Source organism: Camellia sinensis, chromosome 2, assembly GCF_055761805.1.
Source record: "Camellia sinensis isolate YWXY chromosome 2, ASM5576180v1, whole genome shotgun sequence".
Taxonomy (NCBI): domain Eukaryota; kingdom Viridiplantae; phylum Streptophyta; class Magnoliopsida; order Ericales; family Theaceae; genus Camellia; species Camellia sinensis.
In genome coordinates, this window is record NC_138962.1 from 230,614,966 (window position 1) to 230,637,768 (window position 22,803).

Here is a 22,803-nt window from a genome sequence, read left to right on the forward strand (position 1 = left end):
AGTATAGCTTTTCATCCCTAGACCGATGGCCAAACAGAGAGAACAATTCAAACACTTGAAGATATGCTTAGACTATGTGTATTGGACTTCAAAGGAAGTTGGGAAGTGCATTTGCCATTAGTAGAATTTGCTTACAACAACAATTATTAAGCTAGCATTGACATGGCGCCGTATGAAGCCTTGTATGGAAGGAAGTGCAGATCGCCGATATGTTGGACCGAGGTAGGAGATAAAGCTTTGATCGGCCCCGATCTAGTACAAAGGACAACCAAAAAGATCAAGCTTATCCAACAGAGAATCAGGACCGCTCAAAGTCGACAAAAGAGTTATGCCGACCAGAGAAGGAAGGAGTTAGAGTTTAAAGTTGGGGATCATGTATTTCTGAAGATCTCGCCGATGAAAGGAGTTTCAAGATTTGGGAAGAAGAGTAAATTGGCACCCCATTACATTGGGTCGTTTGAAATTCTTGAGAAAGTTAACCCGGTTGCCTACAGACTTGCTTTACCACCGAGATTAAGTCAAGTCCATAATGTGTTTCATATCTCGATGTTGAGGAAGTATATACGGGATCCACTGCACATGATTGATCATTTTGGGATTATGGTTGATGAAGACTTAAGCTATAAAGAGAAGCCGATGCGTATTATCGATAGATAAGTGAGGCAATTGAGAAACAAGGCAATACCGATGGTGAAAATTGAATAGAAAGAGCATTACGGCAGTGATGCTACATGGGAAATGGAAGAAGAAATGAAAGTCCGATACCTTGAATTATTCTCGAATCAAGGTAACTCAAGTTTGGGGACCAAACTTCTTTAAGGGGGGTAGGATGTAATAACCCTCACACTATCCTAACCATACTCATATGCATTCATATGATTTTTGTCTTGTTAAGCTTGCATTTCAAGTCTTGTCCTTGTTTGCTTAAGTGTTACAGCATGCTTTGTACCTTGCTCGGTGTGGGTTTAGCCGAGGTCACCCTAAGCCTAAGTCAGTTTTGAACCTCTTACATCTAAGACCATTTTGGAATTTACTTTGGTTGACTCCACCTGCGCTCTGACATGTTGGCCGAGATGTCACTATCTAGGCCGAGGTGTTCATCGCCGAGGCCGAGATGTGTATTATCTAGGCCGAGATGTTACCCTTGAACCCAAGTAACCTTACTCCTGGATTGGTACGACCTAGACCGAGGTGTGGCACATCTAGGCCAAGGTGTGGCATAGCTAGGCCAAGTGTTGTCCTTTCTAGCCGATGTCCTTGTCCCTTGCTTGCAGAAGTCTTGTTGTTAGCCGATGTTGTTACTTGTCAGAGTGTTCTTGCCGCCTAGCTTGTTGAGTACACTTTGTCATAGTCTTGTCTTTTCACTCGGTCACTTTTGGAGTAGAACCAACTAGCCGCTGCCACGTACCCCTGCAGAGGGTTAAGTCAGCCGACAGACCCAGAAAATATACATTTTCGTGTTATATCTTTGCCTTGTAGAGAGAGAGAAGCTCTAGGTAGAAGAAGGAGTTTTAGAGTGAGAGAGTAGGCTTTCAAGCTTGTTCCTAGAGATCAAACCGTTAGATTCGTGTATTGAGGTTAGATTCTTGATTCACTCTTGTTGTTCTTATTGATCATCTAGCTGTATTGCACGATCGAACCTGTTCTGCACGTCATGTATTGATTTAAAGTTGGTTTTAGAAAGAGAAAATAGTGTTCATGTGTTTTTGAAGAAAAAGTCTTGTTTGATCCGAAAGTTGTGTATTAAGATTCATGTTTTTGAGTTTGTCCTCACAAGATCCTTGAATATGGGTACCCAGGTCCATGTTTTTGAATTCATAGCATGAAATCTCAGATTTTGTAATAGCAAATTATGATCCTTGCATTCATCTCCCTCATGTCAATGTTCTTCATGTTCGTCATGTTCTCCAAGAGAGGAAAACCCAGATTTTTCCGACTTCATTTCCTTGAATGTGGCCATCAAGGCCACACCTCGGCAAGGAGGTGTGGGACCTCGGCCTAGACCTGGTAGTTGCCCAGCATGTTTTCCCGAGATAAGAAACTGTGTTTTGTTTTGATTTGACTTAGTTTTTGAGGAATGCTGAGATCATCTGCATGCATGTGAAACTTGTTTGAAATTGCATTCAACAGACTTTGTCATGTGTTTGTAGGACTTGAACTTGCCTTGACCCCGACGTTTGAAGAATTAAGTGAGTGGTATTTTTAATAAAACTATGTTATAATGCTTTGATAAAAGTCTTGTTTTGCTTTGTTTTGAAAAGTATTTGTAAGCATGAATGGTTATTTTTAGCTGGAAAATATGTACTATCTTGTTTTGATGACATTCTTGGAAAGTCCTTACATGCTGGAGGACTCTAAGCATTTGCAGCACAAAGTTTGAAAGTCCTTACATGCTGGAGGACTCTAAGCATTTGCAGCACAAAGTTTGAAAGTCCTTACGTGCTGAAGGACTCTAAGCATTTGCAGCACAAAGTTTGGAAGTCTGTACGTGCTAGGGGACTCTAAGCAATTGTAGCACAAGTCCTTAGTGCCAGGGGACTATAATGCAACTGCACCATTGAACTGAGATATCTCCCTTGTCTTGCCTTGTCTTGCCTTGTTTGCCACTGACGGTTTACCGCGTGGGTTTGTTTGCCGAGATGTCATCACTTGTATTATAATGATGCTAATAAGCATCCTTTGAAACTTGACAGATTTGCTAGATGGACTTGGTTCATCCCTTGACTTGCACTAATTATGTTATGTATCGTTTGATAAAGATCTTGAATAGCAGTCATGCAAACCCTTTTATTATTTATACCATTCACTGAGTGTCCAAGCTTACCCTCTCTATATATATGTAGGTGATGAGCAGGAAGGCGGTGACGCCTAGGTGTAATTCGCGAGCTTGTTTTGGGTTTTTGTTATGTCGGCTTGACTTGTATTCACGTCGGCAGTCTTGAAAATTATGCTTCTCAGCGTGTAATACTTGTAATTTGCACATGTCGGCTTGAGAAGCCTTTTGATCAAGATGTAATATGTATTTTTGTACTTCGTTTTATTTGTATTCAAGTCGTAAAGTTATGTAAAGTTGTATGCCATTCCATTTGACTTATGCACAGCTCTTATGGACCACTTGTATTGTAAATTATTGCTTCCGCGCTTGTGAGCCCCATATATTTATACTATGATTGTGTACGAATTTTGAAACTTGGCCTTCGGTAATCTCGGATTACTGGCCATCACGGCACCATTCTACTAGGGGCGGAATGGGGTCGTGACAATCACAGTCCAAGTAGTCAGTTTTATTAGGGTAAATTACACTGACACCGCTGAAGTTTCTATTTAATATAGATTCTTCATTTTATTTAAAAAATTATACTTACTCATGTTAGATTAAAATGACATATTTTATAGCAATCCCAGTCTTGACCCGACCTTTGTTGCATTTTGGACTCGGGTTTCGTGGTTTAATATTGTATCCATGGCTTGTTTTCCTCCTTTAACTCTTCAAATTTGAGTTTTGGAACATGTTAGGTGTGTTTGGAGCAGGTTGGTTGTTTGTTGGTCTAGATTGTTGTTGTTCAGATTTTGGCTCATTCGCTCGAGCGAGCCTTGTGAAATTTGCTTCTTCGCTCGAGCGAGATTTGAGAGTCTTCAGGTTTCTTTCCTAGACGTAGAATTTCTGGAAAGGTGAAGTTCTTCGCTCGAGCGAGCATGTGCATCTGTAAAACTTCTGAAGCTTGCAGTCTGTGCTCGAGCGACTCTTCTTGCGCTCAAGTAAGGTCACTTGTTGTGTCTGGTCGCTCGAGCGACAACTCCTTCGCTCGAGCGAAGGTCGCGTATATCAGTTCGTAGCAAATGAGTTTTACATCACTTTTTGATTTCCTTTTTGCAAGAAACCCTAATTCGGCACCCTCTTTCTCTAGAACACACACTCTCTCTACAAATACTCTTTGATCCAAGCACCACTACCTTACTTCCTTTGAGAAAAAGATGAAGCATCTTGTGGGCTTCATTTCCATCCGAACCAAGCTTGGTTTTGCGCACTTTTGAGGATCTCCTTCTTCTCCTTTATGCTTCTACATTTGAGGTAGGGATATTATACACCTTAATATGGTTTTTAACCTAGGTATTTGTCTTTTTGTATAAATGGTGGAATTTGGGAGGATTTAGGTGAAGTTAGGGTTTGGATTCAAAATTTGAAAGAGGAGTTTTCTATATTGGGTTCCATATATATGTATGGGGTATTGAATATGAGGTTCCTTGGGTTAAAATGGTGAAATTTGGCCTTGGGGTTGATATTTGGATAAGGGGGAAAGTTTGCCCTAAATTGTGTTAAATAATTATTTTGTATAAATAATGAAATTGGTATGAGAAATGTGAAATTGGGAAGTCATATGAATGGATGGTGTAGTTAGATTGATTGAATCACTCACCTACTAGAATTTGATAAATTATTTGTTATATAATATATATATATATATATATGTTAGAAATATTTATTTTGGGTTATCGGTGGAGGATAGCTATGGTTGTTGTAGAAACTGCATAAGGATTAGGTGGATTGAAACTAATCATTTAATTATGCTAGTGAACATGACGGTATGTTGAATACCTTGAATATGTGTAATTGAATGTCATTGAATATGACGGTGTTTTTGAATACATTGTATATGTAAGTTGTTTGGGAGAAGAAAGGGAATGTACTCCATTGTTTGGGAAGAGATAGGAGATGGACTCCATTGAGAATTAAGTTGGCCAGAGTGTCCAAAGTGAAAGTCCCGAAATCTTATGCATACATGGGTGCTGGTTCCCGCAGATGAAATTTTCGTAAAATGGCAAGACTAAAGTGTCCATGTGATAGTTTTGTTGATTGAAAACCCCTGAGTTGTAATCTCAGTTAGGTCATTTGGAGAACTATAAACTCAGTCTAGGAATTGAAATGAAATGAATCAACTTGAAAGGAATTGACGGAAATAGATTGAGATATTGGTATCAATATCGTTTACTTATGGGGAGAATGTGTGTTGTCATGAATATTGAATATATATGCCTGATGTTTATATCTTAGTTAAACTTCATATACTGTGTTAGTTTATCTCTATTGGGCATTGGCTCACTCTACTTGAGAAACCATTTTCAAGTACTGATGGCATGCTTCCTCCAAGGACTTAGTTTGGGATGACTTAGGAGCTGGAGGCTCTCTTTCATTATTTTGTTGTTTTGAATGTTTAAATGTTTATTCAAGCCAAAGGCTTTACATGTATAGAGCCTAGGACTCTTTTTGTTGTAACCAGTGATATTTTGGAAATATGTAAGCCTGTAGGGCATTTATTTTGTTGTTATCAACTTGTATTACATGTTGTAGATTCAAAATGAATGTTTGTGAATGTATAATGCATGTAATACCTTTGTGTAATATAACTCTGAAGAATGAAAGTATATTATTTTCATTAAATCGATGAATCTTATGTATGGATTATTTATCTTGTATTTTGAGGGCGTTACACATTTGTTCCTTAACCTTGATACATATAAAATAATAAAATAATAAAAATATTTTATTTATGTCATTTCAAGAGAAATAACAATCTTTTTTGGTTTAATTCACACAAAAAATTTGAGTTTTTTTATTTTTCATATTTTTTTATTTTTACTATTTTCTTTTTAAAAATATTTAAGCCATTTTTTTTTTATTTTATTTTGTAGATACGCTTAATCTAGGTAGACTTAAGAAATATAATATTTTATGATTTTTTTTTTAAAATTCACTAAATACAAAAAAATATAAAAATACTAAATTCAATATATTATCTTTATATTCAATGGGTTTTTTTTTTTAAAAAAAAATTTATACAAATTTCATACTTTTTAATTATATCTAGATTAAATTGATCTAATTTAGATATAATGGTAGAAATAAAAATGGAAAATTATATTCATATATAAAAATTCATACAAAAAATATTGTCATAATAATATTATTGTAAATAAAAATCATGTTTATAGGTGTTTTATGTTAAAGTAAAAGGTCACTATTAATATCATTGTGTTTGAAAATTATATATAAAATTTATATTTGTATATCATTACTTAATAAAAATATGTTTAGATGTTCATATAGAATTTAATGATAAAAAATTATAGAATATAATCATGATGATAGGAAGAAGAAATAGTAAAAAAAGGGCAAGATGATTATTTAAAAAATTATAGGATATGGTATCAGCAATTGAGGGATAATTTGTAATGAAATTATCATGAAATAGGAGGGGTGTCAGTCAGGGCCGGCCCTGACTTATTAGGGGCTTAAGGCGAATTTTTTAAATTGGGTCTTCATATATCATTATCCAAAAAAAAAAAAAAATTGTTTGGATAAAACAAAAAAGATAAAAATTTATTTCTATTGCATTACAATTTAACAAAATTTAGATAACAAATATATATATATATATATAATAGTTGAATTTCAATTAGTTGAATCGAATCTTTATTTTTTAGCTTACCAATGCTATAAGAACAAAAATTAATTGGGGGTAAGGATGAGAATTTTCGACCCAACTCAAGCAATATATAAAATTAGCAAGTTAAGGTTGACTATTTTCAACATGAATCAAAGTATGACACAACTCAATAACATGGATTATTAGTTATATATTTGAATGTTCACTAAGGGATGCCATGACATTTTTTTAATCTTTATTTAACTCTATCTAACTGAATAAAAAAGTATGTAAAACAATAATTAAGACTAATATCTTTTTTTTATTTAAGATATATATTTTTTTGTTACCTATTTTAGAGTCAATCTAATAAAAAATATATAGTAATAAGGTACATTTTTTTTAATTAGAAAAATATAATTGAATTAAAATTAAACATTCTATGAATAATTTCAGTTGAAATAAATTTTATAAAATTCAACGTATGAAAAGAATTTTAATCTCTCAATACATTTGCTAAGTTATTTTTAATTAAAAGTGAAAGTTTTCACATTAAATATCAATCAAACATAAATTAAAATAACATCACACAACAACAAAAAAAAATAAATTAAATTAATATTAAAATAATTATGAAATAACATGACATGAGATACTTTTTTAATTGAGATCCTAAATTTTGTTTAAAATTGGAGGCCGAGGCGACCCGCTCAGGCGCCTCATCCCAGGGCCGGCCCTGGTGTCAGTGTAATTACCCGTTTTATTACTATATGAAGGGTCGCCGTCGAGACTGAAAGAAAGGCAGATGCAAAACGAAGGAAGCTGGAAAGCGAAAACAAAACAAAACCAAACAAAAAAAAAGAGAGGAGAGATAGAGAGAGGCCTCCACCTTCGAAGTTAGCGATTCCCGCAAATACCAAACACCAGACGAAAAAAAAAAAAAAAGTTAAATTAATATTAAAATAATTATGAAATAGCATGACATGATATATTTTTTTTAATTAATGTCTTAAATTTTGTTTAAAATTGGAGGCCGAGGCGACCCGCTCAGGCGCTCATCCCAGGGCCGGCCCTGGTGTCAGTGTAATTACCCGTTTTATTATTATATGAAGGGTCGTCGTCGAGACTGAAAGAAAGGGAGATGCAAAACGAAGGAAGCTGGAAAGCGCAAACAAAACAAAACCAAACAAAAAAAAGAGAGGAGAGAGAGAGAGGCCTCCACCTTCGAAGTTAGCGATTCCCGCATATACCAAACACCACCAACCCCCCCCCCCCCCCCAATCACTAGAAGGTAGGTGGAACTCGTACTCCATCTCTCTCTCTCTTTATGGCTCGGCAGGTCTGTACTGTACTCTGTATTCAATAATCTTCAATCATTGCTATTCTTCTTTTTCTACTCTAATCTAACTCCATACGGCATGGTGTCTTTTGATCATGAAATCGTTTTTTAATCTTTTCTTGTACTCTCTTTTGTTCGTCGGTTATAATCCACAAATGGATTTTGATTGCTGCCTGCTGACACACACACATATTTTTAATTTTTTTTTCTCCCTCTGTGATTGTGATTTGTAAACTTGCAATGATTCATATTGAAGTATTGTCAATTTGGGGGTGTTAAAGCTCAAACAAACGTGTTAGGGTTTTGGGCCGTTTTGGTAGAGTCGTGGGAAATAACCAAGGCCATGTTTGATTGAGGTATTAATAATCCTATCAAATTAAATTAGTGTGGTATTCACAATCCCACCCCAGCCCATTACTAATAATCCTACAAATTTATTGGATTAATTATCTATTGGATTAATAATCTTAAAACAAAATATCAAAACAAACATGGGATAATTGTGCCCATGGATTAATAATCCCAATCCCATACTCTAATCCTTCCCATCAAACATGCCCTAACAGTTTATAACTTATAACTGTGAACGTAAATTGATTTTTGACTTATAAATTAAACTTCTCTACCCCCAAGTTAATTTTTGGTATACAAAAAGGTATAAGCTGTATTATTAAGCTGAACCAAACACATTAAAATAGCTTAAATTAAGCTAAAAGCTGAAATAAGTTGAAAATAAACCTTACCAATCAGGGCCTTTGTCTCTATGTAGTTTATTTTACATCTAAATTCTAATGCTTGTTCAGCTGCTGATGTGTTTTTGTACTACAAGTTGTAAGCGTCTCTGTCCGGCAAAGTAATTTCATGTATGAATAATACACAGCTTGTGTTTGTTTATTATTTTTAAGATTTTAAGATGTTTGAAGGATCGTCTCACTTGGAATTAAGAGTCCTCTCTAATTGGACAGAAGACGGCATATGTGCGTTTCTTCTTTCACCAAAATTAACATCTCTTGACTTCCAGCCTTTGTTTTGTTGAGTTGGCTGCGTTGCCGGATTCTTTTTCTTCTCGGCTTTGAATCCTCCTATTGTTGTTATGTTGATCTTTCCTTGTCCAAAACAGATTAATTGGCTATTAGTTTTGTTGTCCAATTTCACTTCTGTTTTTCATTGCCTGAGAACCATTGACTTGCGGCTGTTACAAATCAACTCCATTTAAATGTAACCTTGAGCTCATCTCGGTGCTTTCCTTTGTCTTAAATGATAACCTTTGTGTTTTTCTCTTGCCTCGTGCTTTATACCTTCAAATTATTTCTTCTTGCACTAGTACCAATAATCTTTGAGGAAGCTACCTTCACTGTCAATCTTTTCTCCGATTCTTAACTTTGAATTCTTTTTTTTTTCATGCACTTAATTAATTAGTGATTTGTATGAAAGTAGCTTCCTATGCTTTTGTTTGTGTTTCCTTTTGTAGTTGAACTTAATACCCTACGTTGTAACTTGTAAGATAGATGCTAGAACTGCCTCTGCTACATCTTCTTCCTTATAACTATGAGCAATTTAAATTAATCCATGTGCTTTCTCTAGTAATCCCCTTAAAAGTTATAAACACAGCTGCACACAAATTGTACCGTCTCTAAAGGAAAACAACAATCCATTCCAGTGGGCATAGATTATTTGCCACAGGAAACAGTAGGTTTATTCATGTGAGAGACGGATGCCACTATCAATGTCAGTCTGTGACTTCCTTATCTCAATGCTGCAGTTATGATCTACATTTAAAAGGGTGAAATTTTGGAAAGACCAATTTATAAACCATGGAAGGCTTGCTTTTGGAGAGCACTCTATCGCATTTTGCAGTTGGATTAGTTCTTATCTCATGTTTTTCCGTCTCCTTTATCATTTCTGATCAAGTGTTTGCACTTCCCGCAAAGGATCTTTAGATTGTGTGGAAGAAAATTTAAGATATTGCTATTGAATTGCTGACGTACAGTAGTCAATTAATATTATTCCCAAACAAATGAACAATATAACATATTTAGCCAAGGGTTTGTTTGGGATGTGGGTTAGCTTTTTGGCTTTTTGGCTAAAAGGCCTCGTTTGGAATAGGCTTTTTGACTTTTTTGACTTTTGTGAGAGAAAAAAATGAAATGACTATGGTTTAGATGTGACATTCTTATTGGGTTAAAAACCTTATTCTGTCTTTTTGTAATTATTTTAGCCAAAAAGCCTCCGTTTGGCTTATGCCAAATGAGGGCTTATGGTACCTTATTGTTTCATACAGTACTTTTGCATCTCAAAATGGTTCATTCTCAGGTCAATTTATTTTGTTTTATATTGTGTGCCTATATTCATTTATTGGGCAGCAGTAATCTCTTAAAAAACTGAAGCCACATCACTTTTATTTGCTGTTACCTGGCTTGAATGTTTCCCGTTGTTGCTCTCCGAGTTCACTCCTATAGTGCTGGTGTTCTACTCTAAGTGCCATGAATGTGTCACTTTCTTTCTCTTATTCTCAGACTTTCATGTTGCTATACAAAACAGATGACTATACATCCCGCAAAAGTTTTGATGCTTGTGTCTTAGATTCTGGAGAAGCATTGATATGTTTGCTTCTCTTGCCAAAAGAGAAGGGTTGTATGAAGTATAGAGAAGAAAAGGTAGGAATTTAAGGTTTATTACTTGGTTTTCAAATTCTTTGCTACAGTATATAGAAGTGTAACTAGTCATTTGTTTGTTAATTTCAATGCCTGTATCTTAATTACATGAATAGAAAGTGAAGCCTTTATATGTAAATCTCCTTGATAACAAATACTTGATCCTAGCCATGTTTCATTTCTACCTGTGCCATGTCTCTGTGCTCATATCCATTTTTTTTGTCGAGTCGCCATATCCTATAGCTAAGGAAACTAGTGAATCTGACACCTAGACACGTATCCGTTTCTGGCACCCATATCCGAGTCCATGTAATTTACTTAGCCTTTATGCATAACTATAAGAAATGGTAAAGAAGTTTGTTCACATTCAACCATCATCCATTGATTAAGAACCCACTGTTTTTGTACATTTATTTATTTATTTTTCTTTGGGCTCTGCACAAACCTCTACTCCATTGCAGGCATTCTTTTGCTGGTTCACTGGGTCCCATCCTGCTTATTATATAATGAATGTTTTAGTTATATTTGACAACTAGAATGCTATTATGTGTACTTTCTAAACATATTGCATCTTTTTGTTGGATCTATGATGGGAAACTTTGTTTCAGTCCTACTAGTAGTGCATGTGCAATTGAAAATTGAAAGTTTCTGAGAGTGTTTTTCTTCTACAATTAGATGGAAGATCAGACTCATCAACACGGCCAGATTATTGAGATAAGTGGTGAAGTTCCTGTTGGAGAGACAAGCCTCGGAGGGAGCAAGATATGTGGGGAAGCGGCTTGTGGATTCTCAGATGCTGTAACCATCTCCAAGGATGCCAAAGAGCGATCAGCTTCAATGCGGAAGCTTTTTATAGCAGTTGCACTTTGTGTTGTCTTCATGAGCATCGAAATAGTTGGTGGCATCAAAGCCAATAGTCTGGCAATTTTAACTGATGCAGCACATCTACTCTCAGATGTTGCAGCTTTTGCTATTTCACTGTTTTCTTTGTGGGCAGCAGGTTGGGAAGCCACTCCCCGTCAGTCTTATGGATTCTTTAGGGTAGAGATTCTGGGCACTCTGGTTTCCATCCAGCTCATATGGCTTCTTGCGGGGATTTTAGTTTATGAAGCCATTACAAGACTTATTCATGAGACAGGTACTGTCAATGGCTTCCTCATGTTTATTGTTGCTGCTTTTGGTCTGGTGGTAAATATTATCATGGCTGTCATGTTGGGTCATGACCATAGTCATGGTGGCCATGATCATGGTCACAGCCACAGCCATAATGATCATGTTCATGATCGCAGCCATGGATTGAAGATTACGCATCACTGTAGTCGTGAGGAGCATCACCATAGTCATGAGGAGCACGAAGAGTACAGCCATACTGGTGAGGAAGCTATTGTTGAACCACTTCTCAAGAAATCTTCCCAAGACAAAAGCAAACCAAAAAGTGAACATGAACAAAAGAAGCGACGGAACATTAATGTGCAGGGAGCTTATCTCCACGTACTCGGGGATTCCATCCAGAGCGTTGGAGTGATGATTGGAGGGGCAGTCATATGGTATAAACCGGAGTGGAAGATAATTGATCTGATTTGCACCCTTATATTTTCTGTGATTGTTTTGGGGACGACTATCAAAATGCTACGCAACATACTTGAAGTCTTGATGGAAAGCACACCTAGAGAGGTTGATGCGACAAAGCTTGGGAAGGGGCTATGTGAGATAGATGAAGTTATGGCCATCCATGAGCTGCATATCTGGGCCATTACAGTAGGCAAGGTTCTGTTAGCTTGCCATGTCAAAATAAGGCCTGAAGCTGACGCAGACTTGGTGCTAAAGAAAGTGATTGACTATATCAGGAGGGAGCATAATATCAGTCATGTAACCATACAGATAGAGCATTAGTACTCTTAGTAGTGAAAGAGATGACTTGTATGAGCATCTGGGCAGCTTGTTTGTTTGACTTTATTTTGTCCATTTTTTAAAAAAATTCTCTTTAAGATGGATATTTTAGATTATTGGGGCTGGCTTGTCATGTACAATTTTTAGCATTGGATGGATATTTTAGATTTTGAGCATCAAAGTTGATTTGAGAAGCAGTTCATAGCCCGATTTCGCAATCAATCTACACTTGGTTGCTGCTGTTTTTTTGTTTTGTTTTTGGGGTGCTTTGGAGGCTGTGCGGCCTAGCTTTGGAAGGCTACACCAAACAAGAAAATCCCTCAAAATAGGCAACCCATTAGGGAGAGAGAGAGAGAGAGAGAGGGGGCGCTGAGAATGACTTCATAACTAGAGTTTTTCCCGTGTCCTTCATTAGCCAAAAGATGTGCACACCTGTTGCCCTCTTATTGTATGAACAAACTTGGTCCTCCATGGTGTTTCGAGAGAAGGGTAATAATAGATAGACCTTCTCTTAGTTTCCTATTGCCAATGCCAGGTTTTACAGCCAATCTCATCAACCAAAATAAACAATACCCCGGCAGGCTCATCATACGAATTGAAGATAATCAGTAATGTAACGTTATTTAGAATCTTATCAATAAAAGTTTTTAGAATCTGAAACGTATGATCAGATTCATCATGAGAGTAGTCCACGATATATTTAGTTTAAATTTACATTATACATTAAAATTTTAAGTACATATTTTTTAGCATTTCTCAAAAGGTGATAAGTAATAATTTTTCTTATTTTTTTGGTCTGATTCAAATTGAGACTTGATGAAGACAACAAAAGAAATTAAACACCAACTCCAAAGCTATGAAGCACAGATACGGGTATGAGTACTGGTACGATACAGATATGTTAATACAGTAAAATTAAAAAAAAAGTAGAGTACGGGTACGGCTTGGTGCGTTTGTAAAAAAATATTTATTTTTTATTTAAAGTAATGCAAAAATTAATTAAATAGTTTAATTTGTTAAGATCCAACTTATAATTAATATTTAATGCCAAAAGTAAAGGTATAAATTAAAATTAAATACCAATATATTAAATAACTAACCATAGTTTAATTTTAAAATCATACTAAGTATAAAACTAAAAATAAAAAAGAAGTTTAGTGAAAGAAGTTTTATCTCTGTAGTAGAAGAAAATATTGTTTCAACTGAGGTATGGTACGGTTTGAGCATATACTAGGTATGCCTGGTACTTCAAAAATTAAAAAGAAAATTTTTGGGTATGTGTTTTATGTACTCAATACGTATGTAAAAGTACCATACGTCGGTAAATACCCGATACAGATACGACATATTTTTCGAAATACTCATACTTCATAGTTTCAAAGAATAAAAATATAAAAAGGAAAGAAGAAAAAAGAAAAAGAAAAAAGGAGGAGGTTTATTTGGGCCCAACAAAGACCAACCTGTAGGATCCTATCCCATCAAACACCATAAAATGCCTATCCAAGAGCCATGTCAGCACTATCCAGATGATTGTCGGAATGAGTGGTTCTTCAGCTTCACACTTGGGACAAGGAGGATCTCCAAATTCACTCATTTAGGAAAAATATCTCACTTTCCCAGTAAACAAATAAAAACTAAACAGAGGAAAATTATCGAGGAGCTTAGAATACAAATCAAAACCCTCCACATATTTCTCTACACTCATCTGTATTAACCTGTAGCAGGGGCAGGGCCAGGGGGGTTTAGAAGATATAGCCATGGCGTCAACCACCACCTCCACCCCTCTTTCTCTCTCCTCACCCTCCTCTTCCACCCTCATTGATGGCAAGGCTGCTCGCCAATCAGCAGCTGCAGCATCATCACATTGTGTAACCCTCCCCACCCTCCCTCCGCCTCCTGTGCATTCTCAAAGCCGCCCCTGGAAGACCACTGCTTACTGTAAGTCATCATCATCCTACACATAGGCCGTATTTGATTCATAGTTTTGATGAGGGATTTGGAACAAAAAAGGGAAAAGATAGGTGATATATGAATGGAATATAATTACATTTCACACACTTTCACACATCTTTTCCCTTTTATTTTTCAAATCCCTTCTAAAATTCATGAACTAAACAAAGCCTTACAGATCTAGTAATGTTTATAGTATATATAAATGGATTTCTTACCACTAAACATAAAAAGGGAGCAGGATTCACGTTACATTAATAAATACATAAAGTATCTAATCAGATATGAAATCCGTTTTATGTGTAGCATTTTTCTTTACAGATTAGATTATATATACTACCCTCAGCCTCCTTCACTTGTAAAACCCTTTACTGTTCAAATGTTTGCCAATTACAATTGAAGTAAAAACATGACAACCTTACTTGTCTAAAATGTGAAATGTTGTCTTCTTGTAGCCTTTGATATTTTTCATGCATGCATTACTGATGTTGCCTCCCTGCTTTCAGGTCGAAAAATTGCCCGCGATGTAGCTGCCATGGCCACTGGAGAAGCACCTGCTGAAGTTGTTCCAGCAACTGAGCTATCAGACATTGTCAAGACAGTCCAAGAAGCAGTAATTCATTAATGACTTACTTACCTTCACTTTTAATGACTTTTCCAATACACATGATCGGTTCCCCCCCCCTCTACGTATATAGATTGTCTCAAGTCTATTAACATTGATTGAACCATCCAATTACATTTTGGGTGTGTTTGATTGGGAGATTGGGGGGATTATTCATTGTTTGGATTACTTATCTGAAGGAGTGAATAGTCTTTCGTTTGTTTTTTGTTTAGTCCACCGGACATGGAGTCCGCCGGACTCCTTATGGGGGATTATACCATCCTAGAGGGGTGTGGGACAATTTTGGAGGGACTATTTACTATTGGGATTAGGTGGTGAAATGACCATTTTGACCCTCTACTATTTAATTATGTATTATATTTAGTTAAATTCAATAAAATTTAAATGTCCCAATTTAAAAATAAAATAATTTTATATAACTTTTTATTAATGTTTTATTTATTTTTTTAAAAATAAATTTTTATAGATATTTTATTGATGTTTTATTTTAAAATTTTGTTTATATTTTATTTAATTTCATTATTTAAAAAAATTTATTTAAAATTTTAATTAAAAAAATAACATATATTTTTATTGATATTTTATTTGTTTAATTTAAAAAATAAATTTATTTAATTGTGTAAAAAGTAAAATAAAATAAATTTTTATTTAATCTAACTAAAAATAATTAAAATATTAAAGATATGTTTAATATTGCTATTACTTAGTAAACAATTGAAAAAGGGTAAAATAATCTTTTGTTCATTTATCTATCCAGTCCGTCCAACCAAACGTTGAATTCACTAAAAATAGTCATTTCCAGACATGTAATCTCATGAAAAAACAAACACAGGATATATATTCAATCTAACCAAATAATCCGGGAGACTCACAGTCACAGGACTCAAGTCCGATAGATTATAATCCCCTCTTATCCAGTCCGTCCAATCAAACTTGTGGGTTCACCACATGTCCCACTATAATGATTTATTTTGTTTATTTTTTAGCTACCTATACGTAGATTATTCATGAAAAAGCTATTAAACTGTTATAAATTTCATATTTATTTACAAAAAAAAAAAAAAGGGATAACATGCATAATTTTGAGATTTACTATCCATTTTTTTGAAAAGAAATATGATAAGACTATGTAGTTGTAAGTATTGGATTAATATGATTTTTCATGAATAATCTAAACACAAAAAACTAAAAAATAAGCGGATATTATTATCAAAATGGATCTTATTGTAGCCTAGGATGAAAAATTGGATTTTTTCATTTTTTGATTAGGGTTTGAATTCTCTCATGTTGGATAGCTTAGACTTGGTGGCCCATTTTGGAGTTAATTTTGGTAATTCAAATGGTTTATGTTTTAGGATTCGTTGAGTAGAATAGTAATGCAAAAAATAAAGATCATTAGATATTGATAGTTATATATTTGAATCATATTTGTATTACAAAAAATGGATGGTTATTTTTAAAATTATATTTGTCATTCATTTTCTTAAGACAAATGTGATTTAAACATATAGTTATTGATGTCCGGTTATTTTTAATTTTTTACATAAATATTTTATTAAATGAGTCTTAAAAAGTGAACCATTCCAATTATCAAAGTCAACTCCAAAATGGGCCCACCAAGCTCAAATTGTTTTGTCAAGTTGGATGGCCAAACACACATCCAACTTGGGAGAATCCAAACCCTTTTGACAAGCTAGAGATGAGCTTGTTCATTTTCTATATATATATATATATATATATATATATGTGTGTATACTATTGTGAAGCAAACAATCACGGTGGTGTAGACGAAGTCGGTTCATGCAAAACTGCTTGGAGTAATTTCTAACCTTATATAACGGTTTCAATTTGTAAGTGTCAATCTAATTGTTCCGCTGACGTATATGTAGTGTGTGCCAACACTGCTAGTATATATTAGAATAAATTATACTTGCGCCCCTATAATTTATCTTTTGTGCCAATTTGGTCATTGTAAGTCAAATTCTATTAACTTTGGCAATTTATTTTTTATATTGTGTCACCTCTCAATTATTTTGAGAAAAGTAAATCGACTGTTTTGCATGTGATTTTAGTACAATTTTAAAAGAAATATTATCAATTAAACTAAATTTATTCAATATAAAAAATTTAAAAATAAAATAGATAAATTAAAACTATATAACCCAAATTGACGAAAGACACAAACTTGAAGTACCGTGGCTATAATTTGCCGTATAAATAATTTGCCAGTTTGCACAACTCATAAATGTTTGGTTGTACAGTGGAATAAAGTTGAAGATAAGTATGCAGTGAGTTCTCTTGGTGTGGCTGGCGTTGTTGCACTTTGGGGCTCCGCTGGAATGATCTCGGTACGTGAGAACCTCCACCTCCACCTTCACGATCACAACAACATTATTATTATTATTATTATTATTATTATTATTATTATTATTATTATTATTATTATGTCATCTAATTAATTAAATGCTTGAGATGGACAATCAACTCGGTTTCATTTGTGAACCTGAAATCAATTTTCATCAACTCCTTATTTGAAAATTGAATTAATAAAAAATAAAAAAATTAAATTAAATTCTGAGAGATTGGTATCTCTTCTGTCTCTTGTAACAGGCAATTGACAGGCTTCCATTAATTCCTGGTATTCTTGAACTTGTTGGAATTGGATACACTGGGGTAAGTTCAAAGTTGGATTCTGATTAATGTCATAGTCGTCATATATATAATTACAAACCTTACAAACATCAAACCAGGCCGTTTTAACCTCTCATCCCACCAATTAATATTGCTGATAGTCTTGTGAACTTTAATTTATTTTGCAGTGGTTTGCATATCAAAACCTGATCTTTAAACCAGACAGGTAACAACTTCTATCCTTTTTTTTCTCATAATAATAATAACCGAATTAATTATCTAAACTTATTTTGAGAATTTCTTCTCTGATCTGTTGGTCTTGTTAAGTTGTAATTAGCTAGCCATTTTAATGAAATTTTAGGGAAGCTTTGATACAAAAAATCAAGGACATCTACAACGACATACTTGGGAGCAGCTGAGAGGAAATCGCTTGGAACTAATGCGCTGGCTACTGGTCGAATTAACTAGCTAGCTAGCAAGGTGAATTAATTCTCAGTTATGCTGCAGATGCATCCTGTCCTGTTCGTGCATGAAATATGATAATCCTTCTTTTTTTCATTTTTTTTCCACATCAGCTTCCCTATCTAACCATAGTACGTAAATAAATTAAACCTCATGTTATGTACCTTATTCTTGAAGTCTAGATACATGAATCTATTTGTCTATGTGCTATGTTTCCCTTCCTTCTCTTTTGGTCCATTATCACAATCACCTAACTAGGTTTTTATTTGTTTATTTATTTATTTATTTAATTTTTAAATTTGGAACTTGGGAGTGCTTTAACCATTGCAAATGGTTTTAAGTACTCTGCATTGTGGATGGGTTACAGACTCTTCCGTGCACAGAGGGGTTTGGGAAAGAGGGTTTCACAGATAAGGGAGGTGGGGAGGGAGAGAGTTGAGGAGAGAGCGAAGCAAGAGAAAAGGTTTCAGTGAGTTGCATAGAGAGAGAGAGAGAGAGAGAGAGAGAGAGTTCCATACCAAGTTAATAGTATGCGTTTTTCATTATTGTTTCCTCAAGGATGACCAAAAAGAAAGGTAGTCCCATTGCAACATCCTATAATACTCTTTCCTAAATTTTGTAAGTTGTTTCCAAACGTGATCTTAGTTGGAGACTGAAATAAAAGCCAACCGCCCCTGTCAAATACTGCTAGGAATTGAACTATAGAAGATAAATTAGGAATTGTTTAGTATGGAAAATAAATATGCGGAGGGCACTTAACATGGGTCATCATTATTAACTTGGGTTGCTCCTCTCAACAATCCATTTTCAATGTTCCACATGCTTTGTCTGCGAAACTCCTTTAGACAATACACTCCATAAGAGCATTCGTAATAGATAAAAGCATTCGTAATAGATAAAGTCCTAATTAATTAACCCGGCCAATGCCATGGATATATATATCTACTTGTAAAATTCCATGACCCAGAAGTTGCAGATAAAACATTCGAGTGAAATGCCAGTAAATCCAGCTCCAATTGCGAGGGCCAGAAACTCGTTTTGGGTGCGCTCCTTCCCTCCTGGGATTTGAGTCATCATTACCAAATCAATTTGGCACATGCTTTTTGCAGCAGTGCTAGTATCAGGTATCACTGGAATCATTCCCTCCACTACTATGACCTTCCCGTTGTCTGGTAGAGCTGTATGAGCTGCATCGAAATTCTTTAGCAACTTCAAACAGTGATTGTCAATCCAATCATGAAGTATCCACCGTTATCACATCACATAGTACCATAGGCAGGCATACATACATATACCATAGATATGGTATATAATACACATATATAGAGGCACATATATATCTCAGGGAATTTGGCCTGCAAAATTGAAACTCACCTTCATGAATATGGCATCTCCTTTTGGAACACTTTCAAACATATCTGCCGCAACATGTTCAACACCTGCATCAAAATGGAACTCCAAAAGACATCTTAAAGAGAATAAAGGATCGACCTAGTATTATCTACAGTCAAGGCAACAGAAATCACATCACAGCATAACACATTCTTGATGGCTTGAGAAATTTTTAACCATTTCGATGGACAAAATGAGTCTCTTTATTAATAGAATATAGAAGCTAAAAAGTCGAGTGGAGGAGACATTTGTATTGAATTGATTAATGATAATCCAATGGCAACAGTGATCTATCTCGGTACGTTGATAAAATGAAAGTTAATAATGATACAAGTATATGATGCTTTAAATTAATGAATGAAAATAAATTGCACCGGGATAGGGAGGGGCATGTTGGATAACATGCGGGAGGTCAAAATTAATAGCCTTAATATGGGTTGTATTTGGGGTGATGATGCTGAGGGTGACTCCAAGACCACCACCAACATCAACAAGCTTTTTATGATTGAGATTGAGTTGCCCAACCCTTGTAGGGGGAGCATTGGAGGATTTTGTTGATGACTATGGTGGTGTGGTTTATCATTGCCTTGTTGAATACCTCATTGAACCTGGGGTCCTTCCCTGGGTACTCAAATGCATGCGTCCCGTGGACCCTGTTAAATGGAATCCCTTCTTCCACGACTGTCGCTTTTTTATATTATTATTGTTAAGCATTTATGTATGGAATTTATTTAAAACACTCATCAAAACAATAGAATGATGTGATAGCAATATTTTTTAAATTATATAAAAAAAAAGCGGATATTTTGATTTGAAATAAAAAACTACACAAAGGAGCACTTCATTCATTCTCCATAAAAAATAAAAAAAAATTATATATATATATATATACATAAACTTTCTATTGTATGTCATTACTATATAAATAAACAACGATACTAAGTTATTGCCTCCAAAGGCCTACAGAAATATACATATACCACTAAAGAAGATCCACAATTTATTCCTCATGCCAAAAACAAAATTAAAGATGCCACAAATTCAATTAAATAAATAAAAAGATTTTCTCTTGGTCAACAACCAAGAGGATGAATTAAGAAGGGGAAATTATATTCGTGATCCTGCAATATTTAAATCTTTATGTTAATTTGAGTAATATGTAGTTTTAGTTGTATCAATTTCCTATTTAATTTTCATGTTGCGTTAACTTTTTGTATTGTATCAATTTTAGTTCAATTGATGTGTTAAGAAATTGGACAATTTTTTAAATTGGATGACAACTCTTCAATACTTGGTGGAAGTGAATGAAATATTGGCCTTTTGATTTTAGTGATTTAAAAAAAAAAAAAAAAAAAAGAAAAAGAAAAGAAAAGAGAGGTTATCAATCAGACTAGGTTAACAGATTCAAGAGTAAAATTGATACAATTAGAGCTAAAATTGACAATTTTCCCAATTAATTACTAGTAAAATTAGACTTCAATTAATTAGCAGATGAGTGAGGGAGAGAAGAGAAGACATGAGAAAAGAAGGGAAGGGAAGGGAAGGGAAGGGGAGGGGAAGAGAGACATAATTAGAGAGTAAAGGAGTGAGAGTGTGATAGTTGGAATGACTACAAGCTATCCATGAAGACCTTGTCCTGAAGGAGGGACATCAACGGCCCTAATGAAACTTCGTCTTGGTTGCAAACGAAGTATTTGGCCACTGGTGCCAGCCATAAATTATTGCTGACTTTGACTCTAGTCGTGACTCATGTGCGGTGGCAGTGGTGATAGCGGTGGGATTGGTGGGGTGGACGACAGAGCAAGTGAAAACAGAGTGGGCGACGAAGAGGCAGAGCATCCGATCCAGCATGGTGGAAGCGTGGGGGTTAAGTGGTGGGGAGGAGATCGTCATCCTATTTGTTACATGTAGTATATATTCTCAGTATATTTACATATTATATTTTGTGTATTATCATAGTTAGCTTCTCTTTTTCTATATAAAGGAGTTTTGTTTACATTGTTAACATATTCAATCATATACAGATTTCTCTTTCTTTTTCTCTCTCTTAAATATTGTAACATGGCATTAGAGCTATAAAATTTTCTCTTCTCTTTTGCTCATCACCAGAATACAAAATATCTTTTCTGGTACCAAGGTCACTATTTTTTTCTGAAACTATTATCAACCTGCTCGGAATTTCCAGACGATTCCAACGCCACCAAAATCATCCACAACATACCTCTCATACGCTGCTTACAACACCCCATGTCACAACCTTCAGTCAGCCACTTTCGTCAGCCGCCGCTTCGTTCCAAGCCAAGCTGAGTCGATTGCCATTAACCTAACGTCATCTTGTCTCTTATGCACTGCGTTCGTCTATTACTAGTGTACGTCGTGCCTACTTGCACCGCACTCTCTGTATGCTACTGTGTGCCACGCCTTGCTAACATCAGCTCTTGCTGTTGACATTAGCCATATCCCTTGTGTCATGACCCAAACCTGCCCCTATAGATTAAGGTCATAACCAACCAGTAATCATGAGATTACCTACGGCCTTAAGCCTAATTAAACATGTTTCAATAGAAATAAAGGGGCCAAAACAGAAGCAGACTTGAAAATTTTGTCCAATGAGCTGTGCTTATATGGCATAGCAAAATTATTCCAACAGCATTCCATAATAACTCACACATATAGGCATAATTAACATCTTGTAAAATCTTGTATGTCCAGGAACTTCAAACATATAGTCAGCCAAACAAAATTTTATATACATGGATGATCCGACATATTCACCAAGGTAGCAAAAAGAGTAAACAAAAGAACAAAAACAAGTCTCGTACGTGAGACGTTCGGACTAACTTCTCAAAAACTTGGATTTCTCTCACATCCTCCACTGAGGTTCACTGAAGCTGGGTTTGGACATCTCTTTGCTCACCTACATACATATAGATAAGAGTGAGCGAAAGTCCAGTGAATAATACCAAGGTATACAGGTTACATGAATGAAATTCTTAACAAACATATCAAACGACCTTAGGCCCATTCATATTCCTATCCAATACATCAAATGGCCCCAACCCCAAATATATCGAACGGCCTCTGGCCCATTATATCAAATTGCCTTAGGCCCAATTCATTCATGTTAGACGGCCTCGGGCCCAATTTATTCATTGGCATAATGAATACTCGTTCACAATTCAAATTAACAAATCCATGAAACTTATATAGAAGTAAGCATTTGGAAAGTAGCATACTTAAAAATACCTTTACTAAGATATTACTCACAGTGTTCTGTTAATGGATTTGCCCTTGTGCTTGACCCTACACATTTCATAACTCATTGGGTCACAAACAATTCAATCTGTTCTTAACTTATTATTTCTTTTAGGCCTCTTTCTTATCCCTTTTGTTCATTTATAATGTTCAATGCATGCCTAAGAGAGCTTAGAAATG

The 22,803-nt window shown here is 35.1% G+C and overlaps 3 protein-coding genes across 8 annotated transcripts; 2 read left to right on the plus strand and 1 right to left on the minus strand.

The window, feature by feature from the left end:
• Nucleotides 1–7,298: 7,298 nt before the first annotated feature.
• On the plus strand, nucleotides 7,299–12,505 carry LOC114311915 (metal tolerance protein A1). 6 transcript variants are annotated; one of them, XM_028258081.2, is made up of 3 exons: nucleotides 7,299–7,716; nucleotides 10,306–10,421; nucleotides 11,094–12,505. In XM_028258081.2, the coding sequence occupies exons 2-3, from the start codon at nucleotides 10,401–10,403 to the stop codon at nucleotides 12,309–12,311; spliced, it is 1,239 nt and encodes a 412-aa protein (XP_028113882.2). In that variant the 5' UTR covers nucleotides 7,299–7,716; nucleotides 10,306–10,400; the 3' UTR covers nucleotides 12,312–12,505. The 6 variants fall into 6 exon arrangements, with proteins under 6 accessions (XP_028113882.2, XP_028113884.2, XP_028113883.2 ...); XM_028258080.2 differs by having other exon boundaries at nucleotides 7,460–7,764; XM_028258079.2 differs by having other exon boundaries at nucleotides 7,483–7,764; nucleotides 10,281–10,421.
• A 1,320-nt stretch (nucleotides 12,506–13,825) lies between these two features.
• Nucleotides 13,826–18,197, plus strand: PSI-P (photosystem I P subunit). The gene is made up of 6 exons (XM_028258077.2): nucleotides 13,826–14,246; nucleotides 14,765–14,871; nucleotides 17,145–17,231; nucleotides 17,494–17,556; nucleotides 17,703–17,740; nucleotides 17,876–18,197. Exons 1-6 carry the CDS (start codon nucleotides 14,066–14,068, stop codon nucleotides 17,931–17,933), a joined length of 534 nt encoding a protein of 177 aa, XP_028113878.1. The 5' UTR covers nucleotides 13,826–14,065; the 3' UTR covers nucleotides 17,934–18,197.
• A 721-nt stretch (nucleotides 18,198–18,918) lies between these two features.
• Nucleotides 18,919–21,261, minus strand: LOC114311917 (cathecol O-methyltransferase 1). Its single transcript, XM_082913477.1, is given in 6 exon segments — nucleotides 18,919–19,225; nucleotides 19,352–19,415; nucleotides 19,743–19,875; nucleotides 19,877–20,049; nucleotides 20,986–21,081; nucleotides 21,117–21,261. Coding segments are annotated over 6 exon segments (918 nt in total).
• Between the last annotated feature and the right edge of the window lie 1,542 nt (nucleotides 21,262–22,803).

Coding starts and splice junctions, on each gene's coding strand:
- LOC114311915 (XM_028258078.2), top strand. CDS start 10,248: ATGAATGTGTCACTTTCTTTCTCTTATTCTCAGACTTTCATGTTGCTA. Junction 10,422..11,093: donor TGAAGTATAGAGAAGAAAAG/GTAGGAATTTAA, acceptor TTCTACAATTAG/ATGGAAGATCAGACTCATCA.
- PSI-P (XM_028258077.2), top strand. CDS start 14,066: ATGGCGTCAACCACCACCTCCACCCCTCTTTCTCTCTCCTCACCCTCC. Junction 17,557..17,702: donor TTGGAATTGGATACACTGGG/GTAAGTTCAAAG, acceptor TTTATTTTGCAG/TGGTTTGCATATCAAAACCT. Junction 17,741..17,875: donor CTGATCTTTAAACCAGACAG/GTAACAACTTCT, acceptor ATGAAATTTTAG/GGAAGCTTTGATACAAAAAA.